Consider the following 27,126-nt stretch of genomic DNA (forward strand, 5'->3'; position numbering starts at 1 on the left):
CTGTGTAAAGCATGCTAAGGACAATGACTGGTACTGTGAACGAGGTCAATGACTGTTATTGTGTAAAGCATCCTAAGGACAATGACTGGTACTGTGAACGAGGACAATGACTGCTGCTGTGCAAAGCATCCTAAGGACAATGACTGGTACTGTGAATGAGGACAATGACTGGTACTGTGAACGAGGACAATGACTGCTGCTGTGTAAAGCATCCTAAGGACAATGACTGGTACTGTGAACGAGGACAATGACTGCTGCTGTGTAAAGCATGCTAAGGACAATGACTGGTACTGTGAATGAGGACAATGACTGCTGCTGTGTAAAGCATGCTAAGGACAATGACTGGTAATGTGAACGAGGACAATGACTGCTGCTGTGTAAAGCATGCTAAGGACAATGACTGGTACTGTGAACGAGGACAATGACTGGTACTGTGAACGAGGACAATGACTGCTGCTGTGTAAAGCATCCTAAGGACAATGACTGGTACTGTGAACGAGGACAATGACTGCTGCTGTGTAAAGCATCCTAAGGACAATGACTGGTACTGTGAACGAGGACAATGACTGGTACTGTGAACGAGGACAATGACTGCTGCTGTGTAAAGCATGCTAAGGACAATGACTGGTACTGTGAACGAGGACAATGACTGGTACTGTGAACGAGGACAATGACTGCTGCTGTGTAAAGCATGCTAAGGACAATGACTGGTACTGTGAATGAGGACAATGACTGGTACTGTGAACGAGGACAATGACTGCTGCTGTGCAAAGCATCCTAAGGATAATGACTGGTACTGTGAACGAGGACAATGACTGGTACTGTGAACGAGGACAATGACTGCTGCTGTGTAAAGCATCCTAAGGACAATGACTGGTACTGTGAACGAGGACAATGACTGCTGCTGTGTAAAGCATGCCAAGGACAATGACTGGTACTGTGAACGAGGACAATGACTGCTGCTGTGTAAAGCATGCTAAGGACAATGACTGGTACTGTGAACGAGGTCAGTGACTGATGCTGTGCAAAGCATCCTAAGGACAATGATTGGTACTGTGAATGAGGACAATGACTGGTACTGTGAACGAGGACAATGACTGCTGCTGTGTAAAGCATCCTAAGGACAATGACTGGTAATGTGAACGAGGACAATGACTGGTACTGTGAACGAGGACAATGACTGCTGCTGTGTAAAGCATCCTAAGGACAATGACTGGTACTGTGAACGAGGTCAGTGACTGATGCTCTGCAAAGCATCCTAAGGACAATGACTGGTACTGTGAATGAGGACAATGACTGCTGCTGTGTAAAGCATCCTAAGGACAATGACTGGTACTGTGAACGAGGACAATGACTGGTACTGTGAACGAGGACAATGACTGGTACTGTGAACGAGGACAATGACTGCTGCTGTGTATAGCATCCAAAGGACAATGTCTAGTACTGTGAATGAGGACAATGACTGCTGCTGTGTAAAGCATCCTAAGGACAATGACTGGTACTGTGAACGAGGACAATGACTGCTGCTGTGTAAAGCACCCTAAGGACAATGACTGGTACTGTGAATGAGGACAATGACTGCTGCTGTGGGAAGCATCCTAAGGACAATGACTGGTACTGTGAACGAGGACAATGACTGCTGCTGTGTAAAGCATCCTAAGGACAATGACTGGTACTGTGAACGAGGACAATGACTGCTGCTGTGTAAAGCATCCTAAGGACAATGACTGTTACTGTGAATGAGGACAATGACTGCTGCTGTGTAAAGCATGCTAAGGACAATGACTGGTACTGTGAACGAGGACAATGACTGCTACTGTGTAAAGCATCCTAAGGACAATGACTGGTACTGTGAACGAGGACAATGACTGGTACTGTGAACGAGGACAATGACTGTTACTGTGTAAAGCATCCTAAGGACAATGACTGGTACTGTTAATGAGGAGAATGACTGCTGCTGTGTAAGGCATGGTAAGGACATGCTGGAAGCAGCAAGAAAAGCAGCAGCGGCTTACAACAAAGAACATTCCTCCATGGCATCAGCTGCAGAAACTACCGCTGCCTGCCAAGATGCTGAAGTTGAATCAATAGTATGAATGTACTTGGCTTATTTTATGTACTGCTTCTGTTCCATATAATCACTGATATGTAAGGCTATTTGTTGGGGGGAGGGGCTGAAGGTCTGACTTTAATTTTTATACAGTTTTCATGAAAAATATGAATAATCCTCCATTTTGACATGTCGATGTATATAATTTGGACCAGAGTTCTGCTGTGGCGAGCCCTAACCGGGAAAAGCCGAAAGACACAACAACAAAATTTTTCAAATAATGTAATGAGCCTGGTTATTTTTAGTATGAATGTCCAGTAATGGAAAAATAAAAGGTACATGGAAAAGAAGCTGGGGTGGCACTATGTAGAAAAAATATTCAGGAAAAAAATTAAATGGCTGATGTAAATGAGTTAGGGTTGCCACTTTTTGTTGTGGCTAAAACTGCGGTAAAGCCACACCGCTCACCTCACCAGTAACCCCGCCCACCCCCTCCCCTTCCCATATTCCGCCTATTTTGTGATGTCACAATTACATCACATGGCGGGGAACTCCCTCTTTTTCCATTCCTGCTACCTGTTTTTGGATAATTAAGCATAGTAAATCAACCGATTTACAAACTCCGATTGTCTGTTTCCTTTTCTGAAACAGAATACCGGAGTTTGTACAGTGTTTTCCGGACTACCAGAGAATACGTTTGATTTCTGGATAGTCTGGAAAAAAAAATGGAGGGGTGTCAACCCTAAAATGAGTATGCAGGCAGTACCTGGTCAGTTGTGATCCGTGTACTACCCCTGTAAAGAAATGTACAATAAAAGTGAGGAAGAAAGAGACAGAAACATGACTCGAGGTGAAAAAAAAAACAGCAAGGGGAAGGAATAATGGTAGAAGAGATTTGGGTACAAACAGAAAATAAGTATGAAGGAAATGACTTCAAGAACTATGGCAGCAGAAGTCAAAGTAGTAGCAACACAGTGAAAGTCCCAGTTCAGGACAAGGACTAAGAGGTACCATCTTCAATCTGATACAAGCACCAAAATTCCCTGGGAATTATAATAAATAATAACAATAATACCAAAAAAATGAAAAAATTATGATAATAATAATAATAATAATAATAATAATAATAATAATAATAATACTTAAGCTTTGCAAATGTTAGAAAAGCATTTAAAGAAAAAAAAAACACTGATATTTTGTTTAGTGTAGGATGTCTTTAAAAGGAGAAGTGTTCCTTTAAGTGAAGACCAGACTTCTGGTAACTTGTATAGTTCAGTGTTCCAGTTTTCATTTTTTTAAGCTTTTGATTAAACAGATTTTTGCTGTTATGGTCTCGAATGTTTTGTAATTCGACTATATGGGTTTTTGATATTTTGAAGTAGACCCACACACAACATAAATATATATATATATATATATATATATATATATATATATATATTTATATATATTTATTTATATATCTATCTATCAATCTATATATATACACACATACACACACACACACACACATATATATATATATATATATATATATATATATATATATCATCATCATCGTCTTTCGGCTTTTCCCGTTATGGGTCGCCACAGCGAATCATCTCTTTCCATTTCTTCCTATCCTCTTCATCTTGCTCTGTCACACCAGCCACCTGCATGTCCTCTCTCACCACATCCATAAACCTTATCTTAGGCCTTCCTCTTTTCCTCTTACCTGGCAGCTCCATCCTTAGCATCTTTTTCCCAATATACCCATCATCCCTCCTCAGCACATGTCCAAACCAACGCAATCTCATCTCTCTTGCTTTGTCTCCAAACTGTCCAACATGAGCTGACCCCCTAATATACTAATTCCTAATCCTATCCATCCTAGTCACACCGAGTGCAAATCTTAACATCTTTAACTCTGCTACATCCAGCTCTGAGTCCTGCCTTTTTGTCAATGCCACTGTCTCCAACCCATATAACATAGCTGGTCTCACTACTGTCTTGTAGACCTTCCCTTTCACTCTTACTGGTACCTGTCTGTCACAAATCACTCCTGACACTCTTCTCCACCCATTCCACCCTGCCTGTACTCTCTTCTTCACCTCTCTTCCACATTCACCATTACTCTGAACTGTTGATCCCAAGTACTTAAACTCGTCCACCTTTACCAACTTTACTCCCTGCATCCTCACCATTCCTCTACCCTCCCTCTCATTTACACACATATATTCTGTCTTAGCCCTGCTGACCTTCATTTCTCTGCTCTCTAGAGCATATCTCCACCTCTCCAGAGTCTCCTCAACCTGATTCCTACTCTCACTACAGATCACAATGTCATCTGCAAACATCATAGTCCATGGGGCCTCCTGTCTGATCTCATCTGTCAACCTGTCCATCACCACTGCAAATAAGAAAGGACTCAGAACTGATCCTTGATGTAATCCCACCTCCACCTTAAATGGATCTTTCACTCCCACTGCAGTCCTCACCACTGTCACACTACCCTCGTACATATCCTGTACCACTCTTACATACTTCTCTGCCACTCCTGACTTCCTCATTCAATACCACAACTCTTCTCTAGGCACCCTGTCATATGCTTTCTCCAAGTCTACAAAGACACAATGCAACTCCTTCTGACCTTCTCTGTATTTCTCCAATAACACTCTCAGAGCAAACATCGCATCTGTAGTGCTCCTTCCTGGCATGAAACCATACTGCTGATCACTAATCATCACCTCCCTTCTTAACCTAGCTTCTACTACTCTCTACCATAACTTCAAGCTGTGACTGATCAGTTTTATCTCGCTGTAGTTACTGCAGCTCTGCACATCACCCTTATTCTTAAAGATAGGTACCAAAACACTTTTTCTCCACTCCTCAGGCATCCTCTGACTTTCCAAAATGTCTTTAAACAATCTAGTTAAAAATGCCACTGCCAGTTCTCCTAAGCACCTCCATGCTTCCATTGGGATGTCATCTGGGCCAACAGCCTTTCCACTCTTCATTCTCTTCATAGCTGTCCTTACTTCCTCCTTGCTAATCTGTTTCACTTCCTGATTTACTATCCCCACATCATCCAACCTTCTCTCTCTCTCATTCTCTTCATTCATCAGCCTCTCAAAATAATCTTTCCATCTACTCAACACACACTCCTCTCTTGTCAGTACCTTTCCCTCACTATCCTTTATCACCCTTACTTGCTGCACATTTTTCCCAGCTCTGTCCCTCTGTCTAGCCAATTGGTATAGGTCCTTTTCTCCCTCTTTAGTGTCCAATCTCTCATACAACTCTCCATATGCCTTATCCTTAGCTTTCGCCACCTCTCTCTTTGCCATGCGCCTTGTCTCCTTATACTCATGCCTACTTTCTTCATCTCTTTGACAATCCCACTTCTTCGCCAGCCTCTTCCTCTGTATACTCTCCTGTACTTCCTCATTCCACCACCAGGTCTCCTTGTCCTCCTTCCTCTGTCCAGATGTCACACCAAGCACCTTTCTAGCAGTCTCCCTTACTAGTTTTGCTGTAGTTACCCAGCTATTCGGTAACTCTCCACTGCCTCCCAGTGCCTGTCTTAACTCTTCCCTAAACTCCACTTCACAATCACCCTTTTTTAACTTCCACCATTTAATCCTTGGCACTGCTTTCACACTCCTCCTCCTCTTCTTGATCACCAACGTCATCATACAGACCACCATTCTATGCTGCTTAACTACACTTTCCCCTGCCACCACTTTACAGTCTCCAATCTCCTTCAGACTGGCTCCCGTACATAGGCTATAATCCACCTGTGTGCATCTTCCTCCACTCTTGTACATTACCCTATGCTCCTCCCTCTTCTTAAAATACGTATTCACCACAGCCTTGATATATTTCCTTACCTTAATTGAACAGCCTTAATACTGACGTGAATAATGTGAAAAACAAGATGAAGTGCGGGTGCAAGTCCAAGCCACACCACGAATCCACAAATGAAAAATAAACGCTGATGTTTAACGCTAGTTTATTTTCAGTAAAAATGCGTTTTCGCCGCTGAAAAAGCCAGCAGCTTCCTCAGAACAAATACAAAGTATCAACCGCCAAACTGTTTAAGTATAGACAGGAAATGCATAAATTCTCACCATTTCCTGTTCTGGCGTGAATACTAGGGCAAGCTGAGGGAATACAGTTATGCAGTCAGCAGCAAGGAAAAAAACTGTTTGAAAAGGAGGCCTGGTGTCCCAGTAGGTAAAATCACCTCCTGCAGAGGTCTAATTGGTGGGATGGGGGTTATGAGAGTTTACAGCACTCTATGTAGACATGGCTAGAACCAAGCCCAGAGTCAAGCACAATCACTTGTTTGGTGGTTGATACTTTGTATTTGTTCTGAGGAAGCTGCTGGCTTTTTCAGCGGTGAAAACGCATTTTTACTGAAAATAAACTAGCATTAAACATCAGCGTTTATTTTTCATTTGTGGATTCGTGGTGTGGCTTGGACTTGCACCCGCACTTCATCTTGTTTTTCACATGTTTGGTTTCCAGTACTTTGTTCGTTTGACGTGAATAATGTGAACACAAAATGATCAATGTTATGCTCATTGACACACTACTAAGCATGTGCATGTAAAACCCTTAAAATGAAATGAAAAAGAAAACGTATGTTTTTGAAGGGGGGCTACTCCCCATAACCCCTGATATATATATATATATATATATATATATATTCTAACTACAAGACTGCACAATTTTCAGGAAAAGTACAAATTCTCAAACCTCAAGTAATGTTTTGTCAACAGGTGTCAACCATCTGTTTAGTCAACCAAACTGTGTCAACTAAACAGATGTCAACAAAAACGCTGTTTGACAAAAGTTGCATCTTCCATATATACACAGACATATATTAAAAATCTGTATTGTCAAAGGTTTGTGTTGGGTGTATTAGGGAAGTGGTAGTGTTTAGATTGAGGGTTAGATGTAGGGTTAGATAATAGGATAGATTGTGTCTGACTGTGCCATGGAGGCCCAGGAAAAAAGTTCTGAAACAATTTACAACTTAATAGTAACAGACACTGTATAAAACATTTTAAAATACACAGCACTAGGCTTTCCAAAAGCAATTTACTGTACACAGCACAGCCAGTTTCTACAAATACAGTACTTGGATATGTATGGTTATACACAGTAAAACTATTTCAACTGTAGAGGTGACAAAAGATCCAGAGCAGAACCTCTTGATATATATATATATATATATATATATATATATATATATATATATATATATTAGGTATACTGTAAGGAGAATATTCACAACATATGCAATACATAAAAAATGAACTCTAAGTTGTTTAAGAGAACCTCATAATAGTAGAGTTGCATTAAAATATTGGCGAAGGAGGCTATTGATGAACAGATAAGTCATGTGAGTTAAAAAAGTAGCATAACCACATTCTGAGTAAGTGAATGTGTAGATGATTTGATTTTGAAAATCAGAAGAGTTCTTTGTTTGCCTGAGAGAAAGAGGAAGCAGGATTATGGGAATACAGTGCATCTCCATCTGAGTTATGAGATATGTGTTGATAAGAAGAAACAAAACCCTCTGCAGGTATGGCGGCTGCAAGGACTCAATTTAAACAGATTCCAAAACACAAATAACACCAGCAGCTGTAGCACCAAGGTTACTTTATTTAAATGTAGTATAAACTACATATGGAAAAAACGAGTATAGATCAGACCGGTTTCAGCAAAAGTTTCTTTTTGCCGAAAAAAAAAACAAAAAAAACAATGCCTTCATCAGTGTAAAGAGAACAAATGCAATACTCATTTATATAATGCAAATATTTAATTACATGATTAGTGATTATAGGTGCTCGTTAAGACCTGGAGGGAATAATCCACTGAGTTTAATAATCCACTTTTTTTCTTTTCTACTCAGTATGTCATGCCAGCCCATTTTGTTTGAACTGTGTGCAGTAATTTTGTCAATACTAATAAAATTAAAGGTAGCACTTGGATGTACCAAAGTATGTTTATAAAGTTCGTTGGTTGGTTTGTGGTGTCTAATCTCTCTGAAATGTTCACCTATTCTGAATTTGACCGGACGGGAGGTTTGTCCCACATAAAAGGATGAACAATGACATGTGGCAATATAAACAACCCAATCAGATTGGCAGTTGGCATAAAAACCTATATCAAAAACCTGACTGGTGTTTTTACTGCTAAAGGAGGTAGATTTTGTGAGTTTACTGCAATAGGAACAATGCCCACAAGGGAAACAACCAACTAATTGGCCACCTGAAATAGTTGATTGTGACAAAGACAAATTGGATGGTAAGAAGGGTTTGTAATGGCTGAAAAGAGAGCCCAAATTTCTGCCTTTCTTGTAAGTAAAGAGGCATCTAGTTGGTAGAATTGTATATAATGTGGAATCAGCCAACAAAATATTCCAATGGTGGTTAACACTGTGAATTAGTGAATTGGTATTGCGGCCATAAGTAGTCAGAAAATGGATGACTGCATCATCAGTACAATTTTTGTCCTTGTATTGAAGCAAGTCTGGCCTGTCTAAGCCATCAACATGACATACAGCATTATGTATGGAACTAGTATCGTACCCCTATTCCTAAGTCTAGTGATGAGATCATGCTTGTAAAAACTATATGCCTGTTCATCAGAACAGATACGTTTACCATGTATAAACTGAAATTTTGGAATGTTATGACAAATGTGAGGAGGATGAAAGCTGGTGGCGTGGAGGAGTGAATTATATTGGGGGAATTTGCGATGTACCTTAGTAGACAAAGTATGATCAGTGTTCCTGGTTATACTAACATCCAAAAACATGATGTTATTTAGATCATAATTGACTGAAAACTTGATACCTCATTTGTTTTCATTGAGATAGTTAACAAACTCATGTAGATATTCAACATCAGACCTCCACACCATCCAGCAATCATCCAAATATCTTCTCCAAATGTCTATTTCATCAAGGTAAAGATTATGAGATCGATCATAGATTATATGCTCCTCAAAATAGGACATAAATAAATCAGCATAAATGGGTGCAAATGAAGCACACATGGTGGTGCCCTTATTTTGAAGATAACATTCACCTTGATAAAAAAAGACATTTTTGGTAAGGATATGTTCACAAAGAATAATAAGAAAAGTATTGAAACCAGGTGGGTATAGTTCAGATAATGTTAACCAGTGTTCTAGTGTATCAATGCCAGCCCAATGCGGGATGTTAGTATAAAGAGCTTTAACATCAGGAGTGCACAGAAACCAACCTGGTTCCAACTGTGTGTCGGAAATGACCCTTAAAAATTCCATGGTATCTTGGATATGAGAATGTACCCATTTAAGAAGGGGCTTCAGATATCTGGTTAGATATATAGAGAGGGGTTCAGTTAAAGATTTTCTACCTGCAACAATCGGTCTACCGGGGGGGGGGGGGTTGTTGACATCCTTATGAATTTGTGGCAAAAAATATATGTATTGGGGGGGCTGGTTCATCCACAGTGAGGTATTGTAAAGTGTTATGACTGATTATACCCTCATCCTTGACTGATAACAAAAATGTATCAATCTTCTGTTTAAATGACTGGGTGGGGTCAATAACCAAGTGTGAGTGATATCTACCATCCAAAAGTTGTCTTTTTGCCTCCATGTCATATTGGGTCCAACCCTGGACCACAACAGCACCCCCCCCCTTATCGGCCATAAGTATAACTAGTTGATGATTATTGGCCATACTTGAAATCACCTCCATTTCTGACCTAGTTGTGTTATTGGGTTTTAACCTGGTTTCATTAGCATGAAAATGTAAATCATTAAGAATGGATTTCTGAAATAGGGACACAGTATGATGCATCGGTGGCATAAATGTTGAATTATGATATCTGAATTCATGTTCTGAAACACAAGTTTCTTTATCATGAAAAAACAATTTCAAATTTAATTTTCTACAAAATCTCAAAACATCATCCACCAAACTGTCTTCAGACACAAAGAAACCAGGGATAAATTAAAGGCCTTTATTCAATACCTTGAGTTCAACATCAGAAAGGGTACAGGAAGAGATGTTACAAACATTTGTTTCTTGGTAATCAACTGTATCAGGGTCTGCAGATCGTCGACCCTGCTTGTGTTTCCTCCCACCCCTTCTGCGTTTGGGCCTAAAGGAACAATATTGTTAGAGCGTTTGTGAGCTTGTGAGCCTATAACACCAGTGGTATTTGGTTCATAACTAGATGAAGACTCATCCCCAGTAGAGTCAGGGCAAGAGGATGGTGACTTTTTAAGAATAGACCGTGGGCGTTTACTCCTGATTGTATTTTGTGATTGCTGTGAAAACCTAACCCTCTTGGACTTGTCCTTAGTAAATGGGTCCCCTTGTTCATAATCGGACAGGTCCCTGAGGAATTTCTTCCTCTTCCTTTCCTTTAGTTGTTGTTCCAACTGTAGTAAATCATTAGTTACAATTTTAAAGCCAGAATTGTAGCCAGGTTGGCCATCAAACTTGTTGAGTTCCTCACCCAATTTGGTGACTTTAACAATATCAGAGTCAATAATGCATTCATAATGTGCAATCAAAATATGGACAAAGCTCATCGTGGCCTTCTGCTGAGCATCAGGCCATTCTTTTAACAAAATCTCATCAGGATTATTTACTAAGGGTTGGGTATAGATCCTTAGACCACGAGGGGTAATGTTTTTAGCCAAATACTCCTCAAATAATTTACAATGCCAGACATTACTACGCAATGTCCGCATACTTTTGTTAAGTTGTGAAAATAATGACTCACAAGTGTCCTGAGAAGGTGAAACAGAACACACAAGTTCCCTAGGATTATCTAGGTCTAAGCCAAATATGGCCAGATCATCACGATCAGAGGCTGAGCCACGTAAAAGTTGAGACATATCCATAGTTATTCACAGCAAAGCAGAATATATAAATATAGAAAAGGCCAAGCAATGACCAGAAAGCAACTTGGCCAAAAATAAAACAAATACACAATATGTATCACCGATTAACCACCAAATCAATTACTGTTAAAAGTAGGCAGAACAATGACAATATCAGCCTAGGAGCCAACAACAGAAATAGCCCCGTTCATAGATCTTATATGCTATTGAAGTATATAACAAAAAGTTAAAATGTATTGTTCATACAAAGAGTCTAGGCCTGTAGTCCAGTTAGGTTAGACAATAACAGCCAATCGCTAAACTATCGCTGTGTCAAAACCTATGACCCAGCTGAGTCAGAGTCTGCCAAACAATAAGATTAATAGTTGTTTATCAAAAACAAATCAAGGACAGAAAATGAAACCAAATATTCTGAAAGCTGTGAAAAACCTGAAAAAATAAAGATAATAAACCTGAGGAATTTTGGTGTACTTCACCAAGTGAGAAAAGAGGAGAAAAAGCCTAAGAACAATAAACCCCCTGGAGTGGAATCACAACCACCAATCCAACAATTCCAATAAAGAAACAATAACTGATAAGATAATGTCTGAATGGGGAGGCAGAATGGGGAAAATATAATCAATGTATATGTATAAACAAATTATAAAGTCACTATATGGGTATGGGATGCAACTGAATGTATCTACAATAACAAATTAGGGAGACAAAATAAAATAAATATGATAAATGTATGTATGACCAAATGAAGGCCACTGTGAGGTCGTAGGCCACAACTCAATGTCCCTGCAGGGTGAAAAAACCCATGAAAGAATGCAAAAATATAAAACTTAGAAGATCAATAGTGTACAGCCCTGAAGGCCCTTGTTTAAATATAATGTGTTGACCAACAATAGTCTGATTACAAATAAACCTATAACATAAATTAGAGTTATAGGTATGAATACTACCCAGCTTAATCGTTGGTCAGAAAGGGCCTATAGAAGCTGTTAACAAAAGTGTTACTTAAATGTCAACAATGAATAATAAAATACATATGTTGCTGCCATTGAGTCCCAAATCATTCAAAAAACTATCCAATATAAATTGCAAACAAAATGACGCATGTAGAATACAAAAGTTACAATTAACGTGCTATGCCCCTAACACGTACAAGAGCCAGTTGACTTATACAGAACGAAATAGTTATAACAATCAAAAAATATTGCCCCCGATAGCTCGCTACTATATATGAGCAATCAAATTTGGTCCAAAACAGAAAACCAAATCTGTTGCATACCAAACATAGTACATTCATAAATATACAAAAAGATTATAAATGTATAAACAATATCCAGATGCAATGATGATTCAATGTCCAAAAATGTCCAAAAAATAACAGCACAAGAATGAAATACTAGGTGTGACCATAATCTTGCCATGATTAAACACAGGAATAATATGTGTTGCTTGCTGAAGAAATCCTAAGAGTAATAACACATTGACTCCATGTGGTCTGGTTGGAACCAGAGCCGCAAAATGTACTGAAACAATAAACACAGTTAAGTTAGTAATGGCGATGTTCCGCTAAAGGCCCAGTTCACCAAGTCAATCCAAAAAAGGGCTGGTTCAAAGAAATTAAACCATAGAGCCATTGCCTGACAGAAGTATTTCAACAGCAACCACAATTAACCTGGAAAATCGCAACCATGATCAAGCAATCCTGGAGCACACAGAAGAAAAAACAAAAGTTACGTGTAATGAACGATAGTCCAACCCCGTAAATTGATTGGATTCTTGCAAAAAAAAAAAAAACCCAGTCAGAATAATATATGGGGTGTAAAAAATACTGACAATAAAATGATGGGCATCCAATATGATGATCCAATCCAAAGGGAAGCTTGTTTGCAATTATGCAACAGTTCCATTAGCTAGTGAGACATGCTGACACTGCAACCAGCAAAAATCCATACTAAATAGTAGTAATCCAAATGCTTTCCCAAAAATGGCGAACAGCCAGTAATCCAAACAAAATGACACTGGAGTGGATATAACGTGCTGACAAAGTCATAGAACGTTAAAAAACAAAGAAAATGTCCATGGTGCTACAGGCCCACAGCAGAGGAACGAACAACTCAGGAAACCAGAAGAAACAAAACCTTCTGCAGGTATGGCGGCTGCAAGGACTCAATTTAAACAGATTCCAAAACACAAATAAGACCAGCAGCTGTAGCACCAAGGTTACTTTATTTAAATGTAGTATAAACTACATATGGAAAAAACGAGTATAGATCAGACCGGTTTCGGTGCAATTTTCTTTTCTTGGCAAAAATAACAATGCCTTCATCAGTGTAAAGAGAACAGAGGCAATACTCATTTATATAACGCAAATATTTAATCACATGATTAGTGATTATAGGTGCTCGTTAAGACCTGGAGGGAATAATCCACTGATTTTTAAAATCAGAAGAGTTCTTTGTTTGCCTGAGAAAAAGAGGAAGCAGGATCCTGAGTTTGGCCACATTATGGGAATACAGTGCATCTCCATCCGAGTTATGAGATATGTGTTGATAAACAAGGAATTTGTCTTAGGAGCAAAGTTTATTCCACAATTTCCTTGGGAGGTTGGAGATTTGGAACTTGAATAGACCCTATTCAATACCTCAATAAATGAAACATTTGCAAGGAGCTGTGGCAACTGTTAGATGCTTAATGTCATATATAATTATAAAAGTAAGTTTATGTTTTTCTGGTGAGTTACAAACCATTGAAAGGGTTTATTTTAAGAGTCTGCAACAAAGAAATTATCAGACCAATTGAAGTTAGTACAAATAATGATGCATATCTCGGTTTACTATCAAATGACTGAATCCTCAAAAGACTGAAAATTCAAAATATTGAATACATTTTGAATGCAAGGGGCAAGCCCCCCTGCTCCCTCTGCTAAATATATATACCAACTCCAAAATCGCACAACAGTGGAGAAGGGACAAATTCCATCATTCAATATTTTGAATTTTGAGTCTTTTTGGGATTCAGTCTTTTGATTTTCAGTCATCTGATAGTAAACCGCATATCTCTATTTCTGATTTACCTCAAATTATTGTTTTATGGTGTTACAGAAGAAAAAAATCTTATGAGAAAGAAGCATTTACGTGTGTATAGTTTGTTAAATATGTCTTGCTACATGTTTGTAATTGTATAGTAAGCCACAATATACAGAGGGTTACGATAAAGTCTCTGACCCTAACAAGATTATTATGTGTTCTAGACATGGGTGGGAAGAAATTCACCCTTAGAAAGAAGACCTATCAAACTTTTATTCTGGCAGTTTTAACTGACTGTAATGTTCAGTGATTTAAACCTGAGGATCTGCTAAATAGTGCTTACTGGCATTGCAACAAACTGCACTGATTACAGCTTGTATTCATGTTCTCTCTCTCATTATTCTTTATTCTTTCTTATTCCCTCTGCAGGTCTTTTTCTATCCATCTTTTTGCTTTCCCTCTTCAAGTTTCTCTGCAAAATAAAACATTAATTTCTATGCAGTTCCTCTTGAAACAAAGTTAAGGTTGTTGGAAACACTCTCCTTTCCAGCACACCTGTGTAGGTTTTGCTGTGGAAGCTGATCAGTGTGATCCCTCCATAACTGCAGCACACTGTCCTGTACCTCTTTGTGAAAACAGTTATCACCACTCCAGTTTGCTAACCCATGTGCTCCATGCTACAATGAAAAGGCACATTAACCACAATCATCTACTCCTGCAGCATTGCCACTCTTAAGCTGTTTAATCACTGCAGTAACTCCAGCTACAGAAACGGATCCAAGCTCACCAGTTGCATTTGGAGGGTATATCCACTGGCTGATACAGGAGTTCTCTAAATGTTTCATTCCACTTTCCAGCAATGACCCCAGTCAAGGTCTGCATTTCTTCTACTTTGCTGAAAACATCCCGAACAATGTCCTACCTACTACCCATTCTTAACTAGATCATTTGTCAGAACCATTTCAGGCCACCCAAAAGTCATTGTTTATGGCCTCAATGAATTCCTCCAATATCTAGGTACAGTACTTCCTGATCATCTCTACAGAATCCCAACAAGCACTATATGGAAGAATTATTTGTTTAATATCACTGCTTACCACACAGCTGATGTCCAGCAGTGGGGTTATCACCATGACAAACTGCAACTATCTTTTTGCCACAGCCCCTTGCTACTGCTTCATCTGTTGAACAATTGAACAGGGTCTATTCAGGTTCCAGATCTCCATCCTTGTATAGAATGTGTGGAAGAAGCTCTTCTGGAGGTAAGAATTAATTCATCCACAGAGAATTATCTATTGAATTATACAAGGGCACCTTTACTCCAAGTTTGAATTTCACACATCTGTCTAGTATCTTATCTGAATTACCTGCAAGTAGTGACCAGGTGACAGCAGTACTGTACAATATACTATGTTACAGTGCTGGCAAGGACACTACAACTGACATCCCAGCCATACCATTGTGGGTCAGCTCATTGTCCTTGTATATCAAGGGTACTGGAAGTCTGTTAGTTCTGCCAGCATGTGTGTGTGTATTGTGGACATGGAAAGAACATATGGCAAAGTACACCAGAATATCTCGTGGGAGGTATTACAATAATTTGGGGGTTCAGTTTGCCAGTTTCATACCATTCAGTACTTGTATTTGTAGACCAGGAGTTATGTCCTCATTTTCTATGTTAAGTCAAATATTCTCTTGCCTCGCTCCTAGTCAGGATTTTCATGGAAAGGGCATAAAGTGCAGCAGACGTACAGACACAATTTAGACTAGAGTACTATATCTTTGCTGTTTGCAGATGGTGTTGTCTTCATGGCCTAAAGCACCTCTGGAACTGTTGACTGCTGAGTGTAAAGTGCTTTAGATAAGTAGCAGCCCTTCTAATTCTCAGGTAATGCTTTTCCCTTGGAAACGAGTGGGCTGCTGTCTGCAGTTGAAGAGGGAGTACTTGCCTGAAATGAAGGAATTTAAGTATATTTGGCTCTTGTTCATGGCTAAGGATAAGGAGAGTGACCACCTGATGGGTGCTACTGTGGTAGTACTGTAAGTGTTAGGACTCTAGGTGAGCACAGCTGTGGCAGTACTGCAGGTGTTGCACCAGACTGTGGATGGGTGCAGGGTAGATGTGACAGTACAGCAGGAGTTGCACCAGACTGTGGATGGCTGCAGGGTAGGTGTGGCAATACTGCAGGAGTTGAACCAAAATTTGCATGGTGGGTGCAGGGTAGGTGTGGCAGTTCTGTAAATGTTGCATCAGAATGTGGATGGTTGCAGTGTAGGCGTGGCATTACTTCTGGTGTTGCACCAGACTGTGGATGGCTGCAGGGTAGGTGCGGCAGTACTGCAGGTGTTGAACCAGTGTGGACGTGTGAAGCATTGGCAGTACTGTAGGTTTTATACCTGGTTGTGGATGGGTGCAACTGTGGCAGTACTGCAAGTGTTGTAATAGACTGAATGGGTACAGTTGTGTCTCTTGTGCATGTGTTGTATGGGACAGTGGGAGGGTGAGCTGTGACCTTCCTTACCACTTTGTAGGATCCCTCCGCAGCTGCCTGCAGCTTATTGTGTCTGACAGGAATGAAAACCATAACCTTCTGCCCCACAGCATACTCTCTGGCTCAAGCATTCCTGTCATACCAGACCTTTTCCTGCTGTTGAGCCCCTGCTAGGTTCTCCTGTGCAAAGCCCATGAGCTCCCTTAGCCTTGTCCTGAGGTTTAGGACATATGTCACAACAGACTCTTTATGGGATTCACACTCATCCTCCCACTCATCACAAATCAAATGTAAAGTTCCCTTCACCCTATGTCCATCCAGCAACTCAAAGGGTCAAAAACCTGTGGATTCCCGGGGTACCTCTCTGTAAGCAAACAGCAGATGGGGCAAATTTTTGTACCACTCTTTTTTAAACTGGTCTGCAAATGCCTGTAGCATGGTTTTTAGTCTAGAGTTTAACCTCTCCACAAGAGCATTAGTCTGGGAATTCTAGGAAGCAGTCTTTAGGTGCTTCACCCCACAGTACTTCCACAGATAATCCAGCAGGTCTGACATGAAATTGGCACCTCTGTCAGTCAGTATTTCTCTTGGAAAGCCTACCCTGCTGAAAAATCTCTAGCAAAGCATTAGCCACCTTCTCTGCCTTGACGGAGGAAAAAGTCACAGCCTCAGGGTATCTACTAGCATAATCTATGACCACCAGGATATAGTTCTTCCCTGTGGGGCTTGTGGTGATCAGAGGCCCACTGTATCCACAGCTACCATCTTAAATGGCTCCTCAGTCACAGGCAAAAGCATCAAAGGAGGTTTGACCTTGTCTCTTGCCTTACCTACTTTTTGGCACTCCTCACACATCCTGCAGTACCCTGTTGTATCACTTGCAAAACCAAGCCAATAAAAGTTCTGAATAATATGTCTTTTGGTACACTTTATGCCCATATGATCTGCAAAATTAATGTCATGGGCTATGGCTAGAAGTGCCAGATGGTAGGCTGTAGGCACTACTAACTGCTGTATTACCTTACCCTCTAGCATCCCCCCCCCTCAGGGGTCCACTCTCTATACAGTAACCCTTTGTTCCAGTATATAGATTTCCCCTTTTCCTTGAGAAACAGAAGCCTCCCTAGCTACCTCCCTCAAGCCTCATAGTGCAGGGTCCGAGAGCTGAGCCTGCCTCAACTCTACCTTTGTGACTCCTCCCAGCTCCCCTTCCACAATAAGTCTTGCATCCTCTGACAGCAGTGCTTCACTGTTAGCAGGGGTACTACCACTCACCTCTGCCTTTGCAGTCACTTGGTCCAAGGGAACATCAGTACCTACCAGCAACCTTCAGGCTCACTGCTACAGGGTAGCTCCCTCCCTGAAATAGCCACCTCACCAGCCTTGGCTTCAGGTATGAGGTCTGTCTGGGTCTCCCCCAGGCTACCAGATGTACATGCCTGTCTCCAAGCCTGACTGTGTGTAACTGCATGCACACAAGATACTGTATTATCAAAATCTTTCCCTATCAAGACATCAGGAGGGATATCCTCAAACTCTCACCTACTTGATTGTTTTCTTTTCCATCCTCCCAGTCAAGGTGAACCCTGGCCAAAAGCATTTGGAATGGGATCCCTCCTAAAGTTCTGACTGGAGTGGGCTACCTAAGCAAGTGCTGCTCCTCTTTAACAGTGGTTAACAGCAGGCCTTACAATGGTTATGTCAGAGACTATGTCTCTCATAGCAGTGGCCTGTTTTCCATTCATTAAGATAGGACATAACCTCTTGTGATAGTTTAGTACCCCTGTTGTCTCCAGACAACTTACCTCTGGTATACTGTTATTCCCACTTGGTGGCTCCAACATCCTTTGTTACCCACCTTGCCTCCATGGACATCTATATGGTACGTGGACCCACTGGTTACATTGAAAGCATTTAACCCTTGATCCTGGCTCTGTACCTGAACTAGTGGCTTCCTTTGTTACTGGCGAACTCTGTTGGGGCAGTTTAAGCAGCCCACCATGGGTTCCCTTTTATCCATGTGTAGCACTGGGAATCCCTTTCCTGTGCAGTGATGTCCTGCTTGCAAAGTAGAGATCCCCCTTTTTTTCCCAGCTCATCTGCAGAGTTACATTCTCAATATGCCAAGCAGATTCTCATGTCGTCAGGCAATGTGCTAAGGGCTTGTTCCCTCAGCCTTTCAAAAGTGGTGAGCTGACACCCACTCACCAACCTATGGGCATAAGTGCTTAACTCAGAAATATAATCACCCACACTTTCATGTGTCTTGCGGGTGTGCTCACAAAACTTTTTTTCGGTAAGCTTCAGGTGTTAACTTAAAACATTCTAGTAAACAACATTTGACTTTTTCATAGTTAAACATTCAATATCAGACAATTTAAAAACAGCTTACAATGTTTTGGGGGAAAAAAGTTATTATTATTATTATTTCTACTTTTTATTATTTTTTATCTTTTGAGATTAATAACTTAATTATTATTGTATTATATAGAAGTCAAAAGTGATATTTTATATGTTACATATATTATTATTATTATGCTGTGATGTATGATAATTGTGTAAGAATTGTGATTGGTTAGTTTAAAATGTAGAGTGTATTTAAACTATGTGTTTTGATGCATCTTTTACTCTGAAGAAGCCATTAGTTTGATGGTGAAAGCTCTTAGTACATTGGAGTTTGTTTTCAGCTTTTCTTTAAACGGCTCAGTGCAGTTCGTAATTGTTGGGTTTGTTTTGTCAATTTAGAAACAGCAGTTATAGCTTTACCATGGAGTAAGGAGTCATGAACCATACCCAGAGCCCTTGGTCAACATTATACTGTTTACATACCCTTTCAAATATGTGAATGAAGCAATCATAATTATCACCCTCTGTAAATTGTGGAAGAAATTTACTGATCTTTGTTGCCTCTGGGGTTTGGTTATTCCCTTCTCCATTACCTCCATGACCCTGGTGAGGAGTCAGCATCTCCCACTCATGTTGACGCTGCTCCTTATTTTCTTCAGCCTCCAAATGCCACAGTCATTCATTTTTCTCACCCTCCAAATGCTGCAGTCTCTATGCTGATTCTAATTCCAAATGTTTGACCTCCAGTTCAAATCTCTTCAACTCCAGATGAATTTTTAATTACTCTGAGGAAAAGTTGAACTGTCCTGTTTCTGATAGCTGCAAGCCTCTGTCAACAGACTGGTTATCCTCCTGGATGCTGGACTAAGGCTGAAATAATTTCCTCTTTTGTTAGATTGGCATACACCAGTCTTTTGGCTTTGTACATCTTGTCCAACTGGTTCTTTGTCAGCTAGCCATAATCCTCTGCTGACATTTTTGCCTGCTCTCTCTGACTAAACTAAACTAACAACAAAATAAATAAATAAATAAAACTGTTGTGTTATGGAACTCTGAATGTTCACCTTGTGGCTGCTTGAGAGTAAACACCTTTAGTGACAACTGCTTACAGGCAACAGAAGTTCAATATACACACCACTAATCACCAATATGTGATGGTCCCGCCACTGCCACAAATACGTAACAGTCCCCATGGTGGGCCAGTAATCAATGAGCCTGAATCCTCACCATTGACAATGGAGAGGGATGTTCAGTTGGAATACAAATGGATACACTCAATATTTCCAGATGCAGGCCTCTCTGTATCGAGCACAATTTCCCTTAAGAACACACAGGGAACACACTCAGACCAGAGTCTGGGTTTCTATATATGTCTCCCTCCAGGACTACAGTAAGTCTCCCCACTGATACAGCTGTAGAGTTAAGTCCTCAGCCGAATGCCCAACAAAGTCCTCCAACACTCACTCATTCACTCTCTCTCTCTGTGAAACCAGTGCTTCATGTCCCTGCTCCAAGTAGCTGATACACAGACATTCTGAGATTTGATTTGCACACACACACATACACACACACACACACACACACACACACACACACACACACACACACACACACACACACACACACACACACACACACCTGGGAAGGGTTGGCATAGGTTTACTATCTATGCCCTCTTCTGCCAGGACTATAAGGTAGTTATCACTGCCACCAAGTACTACAAAGCCAGCTACCTAAGGCTCTTGCAAGAGTTCCCAAATATACTGAGTGAAATTAATATTAATACAAATCGTAATGCTGACCAAACAGCAAGGCTTTCAGGAGTGGCCACAGTTATCACCAAATAAATATATGCAAATACTCTCATAGCTTAAATATTTTTTCTAAAAAGACTAGCTACAATGAGAAGTTTAAATATATTTAATAACAAATAAAAGAACAAGAAAATACTAAATATCTATTTACAGCAAACACCAGCATTTCAGTCACAGAAAATATTAAAAATAACACCAATGGAAAGTTTCACACAGTTATAGAAAAACAGTACTTCTAATCTCACTATATTTTCCTAACCATTCTAAAGAGAATTACTGCTCCCTAGTTAAGTTAATTTACTGAATAGAACAAGGCAAGATAATTTGGGTGAGTGGTCCTTGACAGATCCAAGACAGAATACAGAATGCTGGAAGCAATTTCCTACTAATATCTAAATATTATTTCAGAGTTGATTACACAATGACATCACATCTGGTCATCTGACTCTGTTTCCCACACTCAACAACTCTAGAAGCTGCTGGGGTTTTAGCACCTATGTGTTACCATACACATAGAGGTTTGCTCAGATCTCCTGGAAGTCATAAAACACTTCCCTTCTTCCTACAGCAGCTACAAACTATTCTCTAGCACATACATTGTCTCTCTGGCTCCATTCAAAAATGTGAGATAAAATCTTTGTCTTAACCCATAAAATAATTTAATTTCAAGAATATTTTGCAAAGTTGTGTGGATTAAGATAAACCTCTTCACTTCTAGTATATGTTGTTACAATATATAAATTTAAACATTTACAATAATGCATGTACATTTTTTCCTTCCAGCAGGGCACACTGTTGATACATTTTAAGAGAAGCAAATGTCACAGATAAATGTTCAGACCAAGCATGTGTACAGATCAGTTTGATATAAAAAATTACATATAATTATTTACAAAATTCCAGCTAGCTGGTCCAACATATGTTACAAATCCACTGCCCTATTTCTCTTGGCAGTACCTCCTATCACCACAGATAGGTACAGCTGTGGCTCTGGTGTTTGTGTTGTACATAACTGTGGGTAGGTGAGTTGTGACAGTACTGCAGGTGTTATACCACACTATAGATATATGCAGCTTAACAGTACTGCAGCTATCATATCAGTCTTTAGTTTAATGCAGTTGTGGCAGTACAACAGGTGGTGTACTAGCCTGTGAATGTATACAGCTGTGGCAGTACTGTAGGTGTTGCACCAGACTGTGGATGGGTGCAGGGTAGGTGCAGCAGCACTACGGGTGCTGCACCAGATTATGGATGGGTGCTGGGTAGGTGTGGCAGTACTGCAGGTGTTGCACCAGACTTCGGATGGGTGCAAGATAGGTATGGCAGTACAGCAGGGTTTGCACCAGATTGTGGATGGGTGCAGGGTAGGCATGGCAGTACTTTAGGTGTTGCACCAGACTGTGGATGGGTGCAGGGTAGGTGTGGCAGTACTGCAGGTGTGTACCACTGTGGATGTGTGCAGGGTAGGTGTGGCAATACTGCAGGTGTTGCACCAGAATGTGGATGGGAACAGGGTAGGTGTAGCAGTACTGCAGGTGTTGTACCAGAGTGTGGATGTGTGCAGCTATAACAGTACTTTAGGTTTTGTAACTGGCTGTGGGTGGGTGCAGCTGTGGCAGAACTGCAGGTGTTGTAACAGACTATGGATGGGTACAGCTGTGGTTCTTGTGCATGTGTTGTTCAGGACTGTGGCAGGGTGAGATGTGACAGTACTGCAGGTGTTATACCACACTGTGCATGAATGTAGCTTAGTAGTACTGCAGCTGTCCTATCAGACTTTGGTTGGATACAGTTGTGGTAGTATTGTAGATGGTGTACCAGCCTGTAAATGTATACAGCTGTTGCAGTACTGCAGGTGTTGTACCAGTGTGTGAATGTGTACAGCTATGGCAGTACTACAGGTGTTGTACCAGACTATGGACAGGTGCAGGTGTGGCAGCACCAGTATTGTTGCACCAGAGTGTGAATGGGTGTAGCTGTGCCAGTACTGTAGATGTTGTACTAGACTGTGGATGGGTGTAATTTTGGTAGTACTGTATGTGTTGTACCCCACTATGGATGGATGCAGGTGCGGCAGTACTGCTGGGCTTCTTCTAGACATTTGATAGGTATGGCTGTTGAATTAGTCTATGTGTTGCATCAGACAGTAGATGGGTGTTGCTGTTTAGTTAGTCTAGGTGCTATATCAGACAGTAGATGGGTATAGCTGTGAAAGTACTGCAGGGTTTCTCTGAACAGAGGATGGGTGGGGCTTTTGTGGTAGTCTAGGTGTTGTAGCAGACCATAAATGGGTGCCATTGCAGCTGTACTCCAGGTGTTATACAGGACTGTGGATGGGTAGATCTGCAGCAATACTGGAGGTATTGTAAAGGATTGTGGGTAGGTGCATCTCTGCCAGTACTGTAATCATTGCTCTAGACTATGGATGGGTGCAGTTGTAGTAATAATGTAGGCATTATAGAGCACCATAGATGGCTGCAGTTGTAGCAATAGTATAGATGTCGTGCAGTACTGTAGATGCGTGCAGCTGTAGTAATGTAATTGTTGCACATCTGTAGATGGCTGCAGTTGTAGTAATAATGTAGATGTACAGTGCTGTGGATGAGTGCAGTTGTAATAATAGTATAGCTGTACAACACTGGGGATGGGTACAGCTGTAGTAATAATGTAGATGTTGTACAGCACTGGGGATGGATGCAGTTGTAGTAATAATGTAGCTGGTGTGCCCATTGTGGATGGGCGCAGCCATAATAATATGTAGGTGTTTTACAGCACTGTGGATGGGTGCAGCTGTAATAATAATAATGCAGATGTTGTATTGCACCACTTGATGGATGCTGTTGTACTAATAATGTAGATGCTGTTCAGCACTGTGGATGGGAGTAGCTGTAATAATAATGTAGGTATCGTACAGTGCTGTTGTAACAATAATATAGATGTACAGCACCATGGATGGGTGCAATTGTAAAAATAATGTATGTGTTGTACAGCACTGTTGATGGGTGCAGCTGTAATGATAAATTAGATGCTGTACAGCACTGTGGATGGCTGCAGCTGTAATAATGTAGGTAGTGTACAGCACTGTGGGTGGGTTCAGTTATAGTAATAATGTAAATGTACAACACTGTTGATGGGTGCAGTTGTAGTGATGATGTAGATGTACAGCACCATGGATGGATGCAAACATAGTAATAATGTAGGTGTTGTACAGCACTTTGATGGGTACAGTTGTAGTAATAATGTAGATGTACAGCACTGTTGATGGATGTAGTTGTAGTAATGTAGGTTTTATTCAGGGCTTTGATGGGTACAGTTGTAATAATGTACATGTACAGCGCTGTTGGGTGGAGTTGTAGTAATAATGTAGGTGTACAGCACTTTGATGGGTACAGTTGTAATAATGTAGGTGTTGTACAGCATTTTGATGGGTACAGTTGTAATAATGTACATGTACGGTGCTTTGATGCATACAGTTGTAGTAATGATGTAGATGTACAGCCCCATGGATGGGTGCAGTTGTAGCAATAATGTAGGTGTTGTATAGCACTTTGATGGGTATAGTTGTAGTAATAATGTAGATGTTGTACAGCACTGATGATGGGTGTACTTGCAGTAATAATGTAGGTGTTGTACAGTGCTGTTGGGTGCAATTGTAGTAATAGTGTAGATGTACAGCACTGTTAATGGGTGCAATTGTAGTAATGTAGGTGTTGTACAGTGCTTTGAGGGTACAGTTGTAGTAATAATGCAGATGTAAAGTGCTGTTGATAGATGCAGTTGTAGCTTTTCTTTCAGACACAGAGGGTTCCATGCCCAATGTAGAAGAGATGGTGCTTTAGCGTAAGACAGAGGATTCTGTACTGAAGTGTAAGTAATAAGTGTGCACTTTCCCATGCAACAAAGTATTCAATAACAAAGTGTAAGTAATCAAACTCGACATTCCCATAAGCGAACTTATTCACAAAAATGTGTAAGCATGTAGTCGTGGTTTTACTATGATGCAGAGGAGTCTGTATTAATATGTAAATGCTGAGACTCACTTATAGCATTAGAAGACAAAGGATTCATTATCAACGTGTAAAAAATCAGACCAACTCTTGGTATGACACACAGTATTCAGTGTAAGCAAGGATACAGGGGATTCCATATGAGAGTATGAATAATTAGAAGTGACCTTACCCTGGGACATCTGATGAAAGTGCTGTTGTGTCCACTTGTTCAACTGTCCCTCATTGTCTTTGTTAGAATGTATCTGAACACTGGCCTTTGCATTCTTTTGCTGGGCATATCGTGCCTCCATTTGCTCTAACCAATCAGCAGTCCACTCCAGGACAGGAAGTGGATGCTTTTGCTCTTTCTTCGTGTTTTTTCTAGGTCTTTCTTGGTACTCTGGAGATTTGCAGATTGTAGCCAGTGGTGATGTTACAGAAGAGAAGTCTGGATTTAAAAAAATTATATTTTACATGTTCATTCTCATAGCAAAATTACAAAATTCCGGCATTCAAAGTCTCTCCTTGTTGTTACTTTAATGAATATGCCACACTTGCATTTTAATATCTGAAACATTTCACCTTGAATTAAAATTATAAAGAGATAATATAATTGGAAATGTAGAAAATATATTCACATAATTTGGGAAATCAAGTGGATAAATGAAAAAGGTTATATAACAGTATGGTGGTTCACTATTCCCTGTTTACCCCAGAGATTAAGAGAATTATTATCAATTGGTATTTTTTAGGGAACCCCTGCTTATATTTTGGAAACCCCTAGTTTTATTCTCAAAAACAGACCATGTATAAAAAACATCTTAGAGAGACCACAACATAAGACTTCTTATTCCACCTTAAAAACTTTAAAATGCAGTTGTTGTAAAAAATGCTCCTACAAAGATACCAATGAAAAGTGCAAAATTCTGATAAAACAAAAAGTGCAGAAAACCTGTCAGATATAATTACAAAATGGATAAAACCATTTACTTGGCTAGTTGTGGCTCCTGTACCGCATTTTATGTGGGAAAGGCAGAGAACACGCTTGGTAAAAGAATCTACCAACACAACTATAGTATTTTAAAAAAGGACAACAAAAGTGCCCTAGGAAGACATTCTATGTGAGAAATTTGGGTTCCTATCACAAAATTGAAGAGGCTGGAAAGCAAACAGTTTTAATATCGGAAATGTTATTCATCAATGTGTTTTATTTGTGAGACTGCAGTACAGTGAAGATCAGAAAATTTGCCCTTTCCTCACTGTAGTGTGATCTCGGAGTTGGTATATATAATTATCAAGGGGTGTAGGGGGGCACAGCTCCCCACAATAGTGACTTCAAGGTACAACATTTTCATTGATAAAGCCGTTTGCTCTCCGGTCTTTTCAATCTCGTGATATAGATCTGAGAAATTTAATATGTTTAACTTTTTAGTGTTGGAGAAAATTAATTGTATGATTTACAGGGGTGACTGGAAAAATCATCCTTTACATAGGGAAATGTTTTGGCAACTAAAAAAGGATGCCTCTAATCCACCAGGATTAAATGATCCCATTCCATTATGAGTGAGTTGAAACATACAAGGTCAAAGTTACTGGGCCTACTAGACTGATATTTTATGACATTTTAGTTGAATAGAGTTTGATGAACCCACAGTGGTGGTGCTGCGGTAGCGTTGTCGCCTCACAGTAAGATGCTGACCAGTTCGATTCTCAGCTAGAGCGTCTTCTGCGTGGAGACATGCGTGAAAGGGCGTACCTTCGTTGAAGGTTGTACGTCAGGCCTGGCAAGCTGGTATGTAAAAATCAATTGCCAATCATTAGCGGACCGGAGTTCCGCTGTGGCGACCCCTGACTGGGAAAAGCCAAAAGACACAAACAGTTGAATAGAGTTTGATATATGCTATGAATATGTGAGTAAAATATGTATTTGTGTATTTTATATTACACATTGATGTTGTTGGATATGTTAGTGTATGTGGCTTTAAGGCATTGACTGTTGTAAAGATGGGTGGGGAAGTTATTTTATTTAAATGGTGGCTTGATACAATGTAGTTGGTTCTGATGAAGTCCCAAACATTACCAGGATGAAAAACCTTAACCAAAGTATAAACTTACAGGAACTGTTTTTATTGTGCTTCACATCAGATGAGTTTGTACATGTACGTTATTTCATTTTATTAAAGTTTTGTTTGGAACACCTCTTGGAGCTGTGGGTCAGTCATCATTCAATTATTAAAGTCAATCAAGTTCTCTATCATTCACACACCCACATCTTGTTTACATCATTAAAATTCGAAAGCCTTTTTTTTCTTAATTACTTCCTCTTTTGTAAATTATTGTAAATTGTCTCAAGGCAAGTAAGACAATAGAATCAATTTTCTTACTGTTTCAGGGTTGTTAAAGTTCAGGTAGAGAAGTTATTCTAACTTTCTCTTTGTCCATTTATTGCTATAATGAAGTTGATAAGGGTTATACTATTTGTGATATTTCAGAATGTGCATTCAGCTATCCATC

At 40.0% G+C, this 27,126-nt stretch overlaps 1 protein-coding gene across 4 annotated transcripts in view; it reads right to left on the bottom strand.

Annotated features, from left to right (window-relative positions):
• Nucleotides 1–27,126, bottom strand: part of ROBO4 (roundabout guidance receptor 4) — a 1,497,877-nt gene that overhangs the window by 91,284 nt on the left and 1,379,467 nt on the right. For all 4 annotated transcript variants that reach the window (XM_044081194.1, XM_044081193.1, XM_044081195.1 and 1 more), the window contains one exon: nt 24,803–25,060. In XM_044081194.1, the coding sequence (XP_043937129.1) occupies nt 24,803–25,060 (258 nt within the window). The remainder of the gene's footprint in view (nt 1–24,802; nt 25,061–27,126) is intronic.

This window comes from Protopterus annectens, chromosome 8.part0 (assembly GCF_019279795.1).
Source record: "Protopterus annectens isolate FY-2018-M chromosome 8.part0, PAN1.0, whole genome shotgun sequence".
Taxonomy (NCBI): domain Eukaryota; kingdom Metazoa; phylum Chordata; order Ceratodontiformes; family Protopteridae; genus Protopterus; species Protopterus annectens.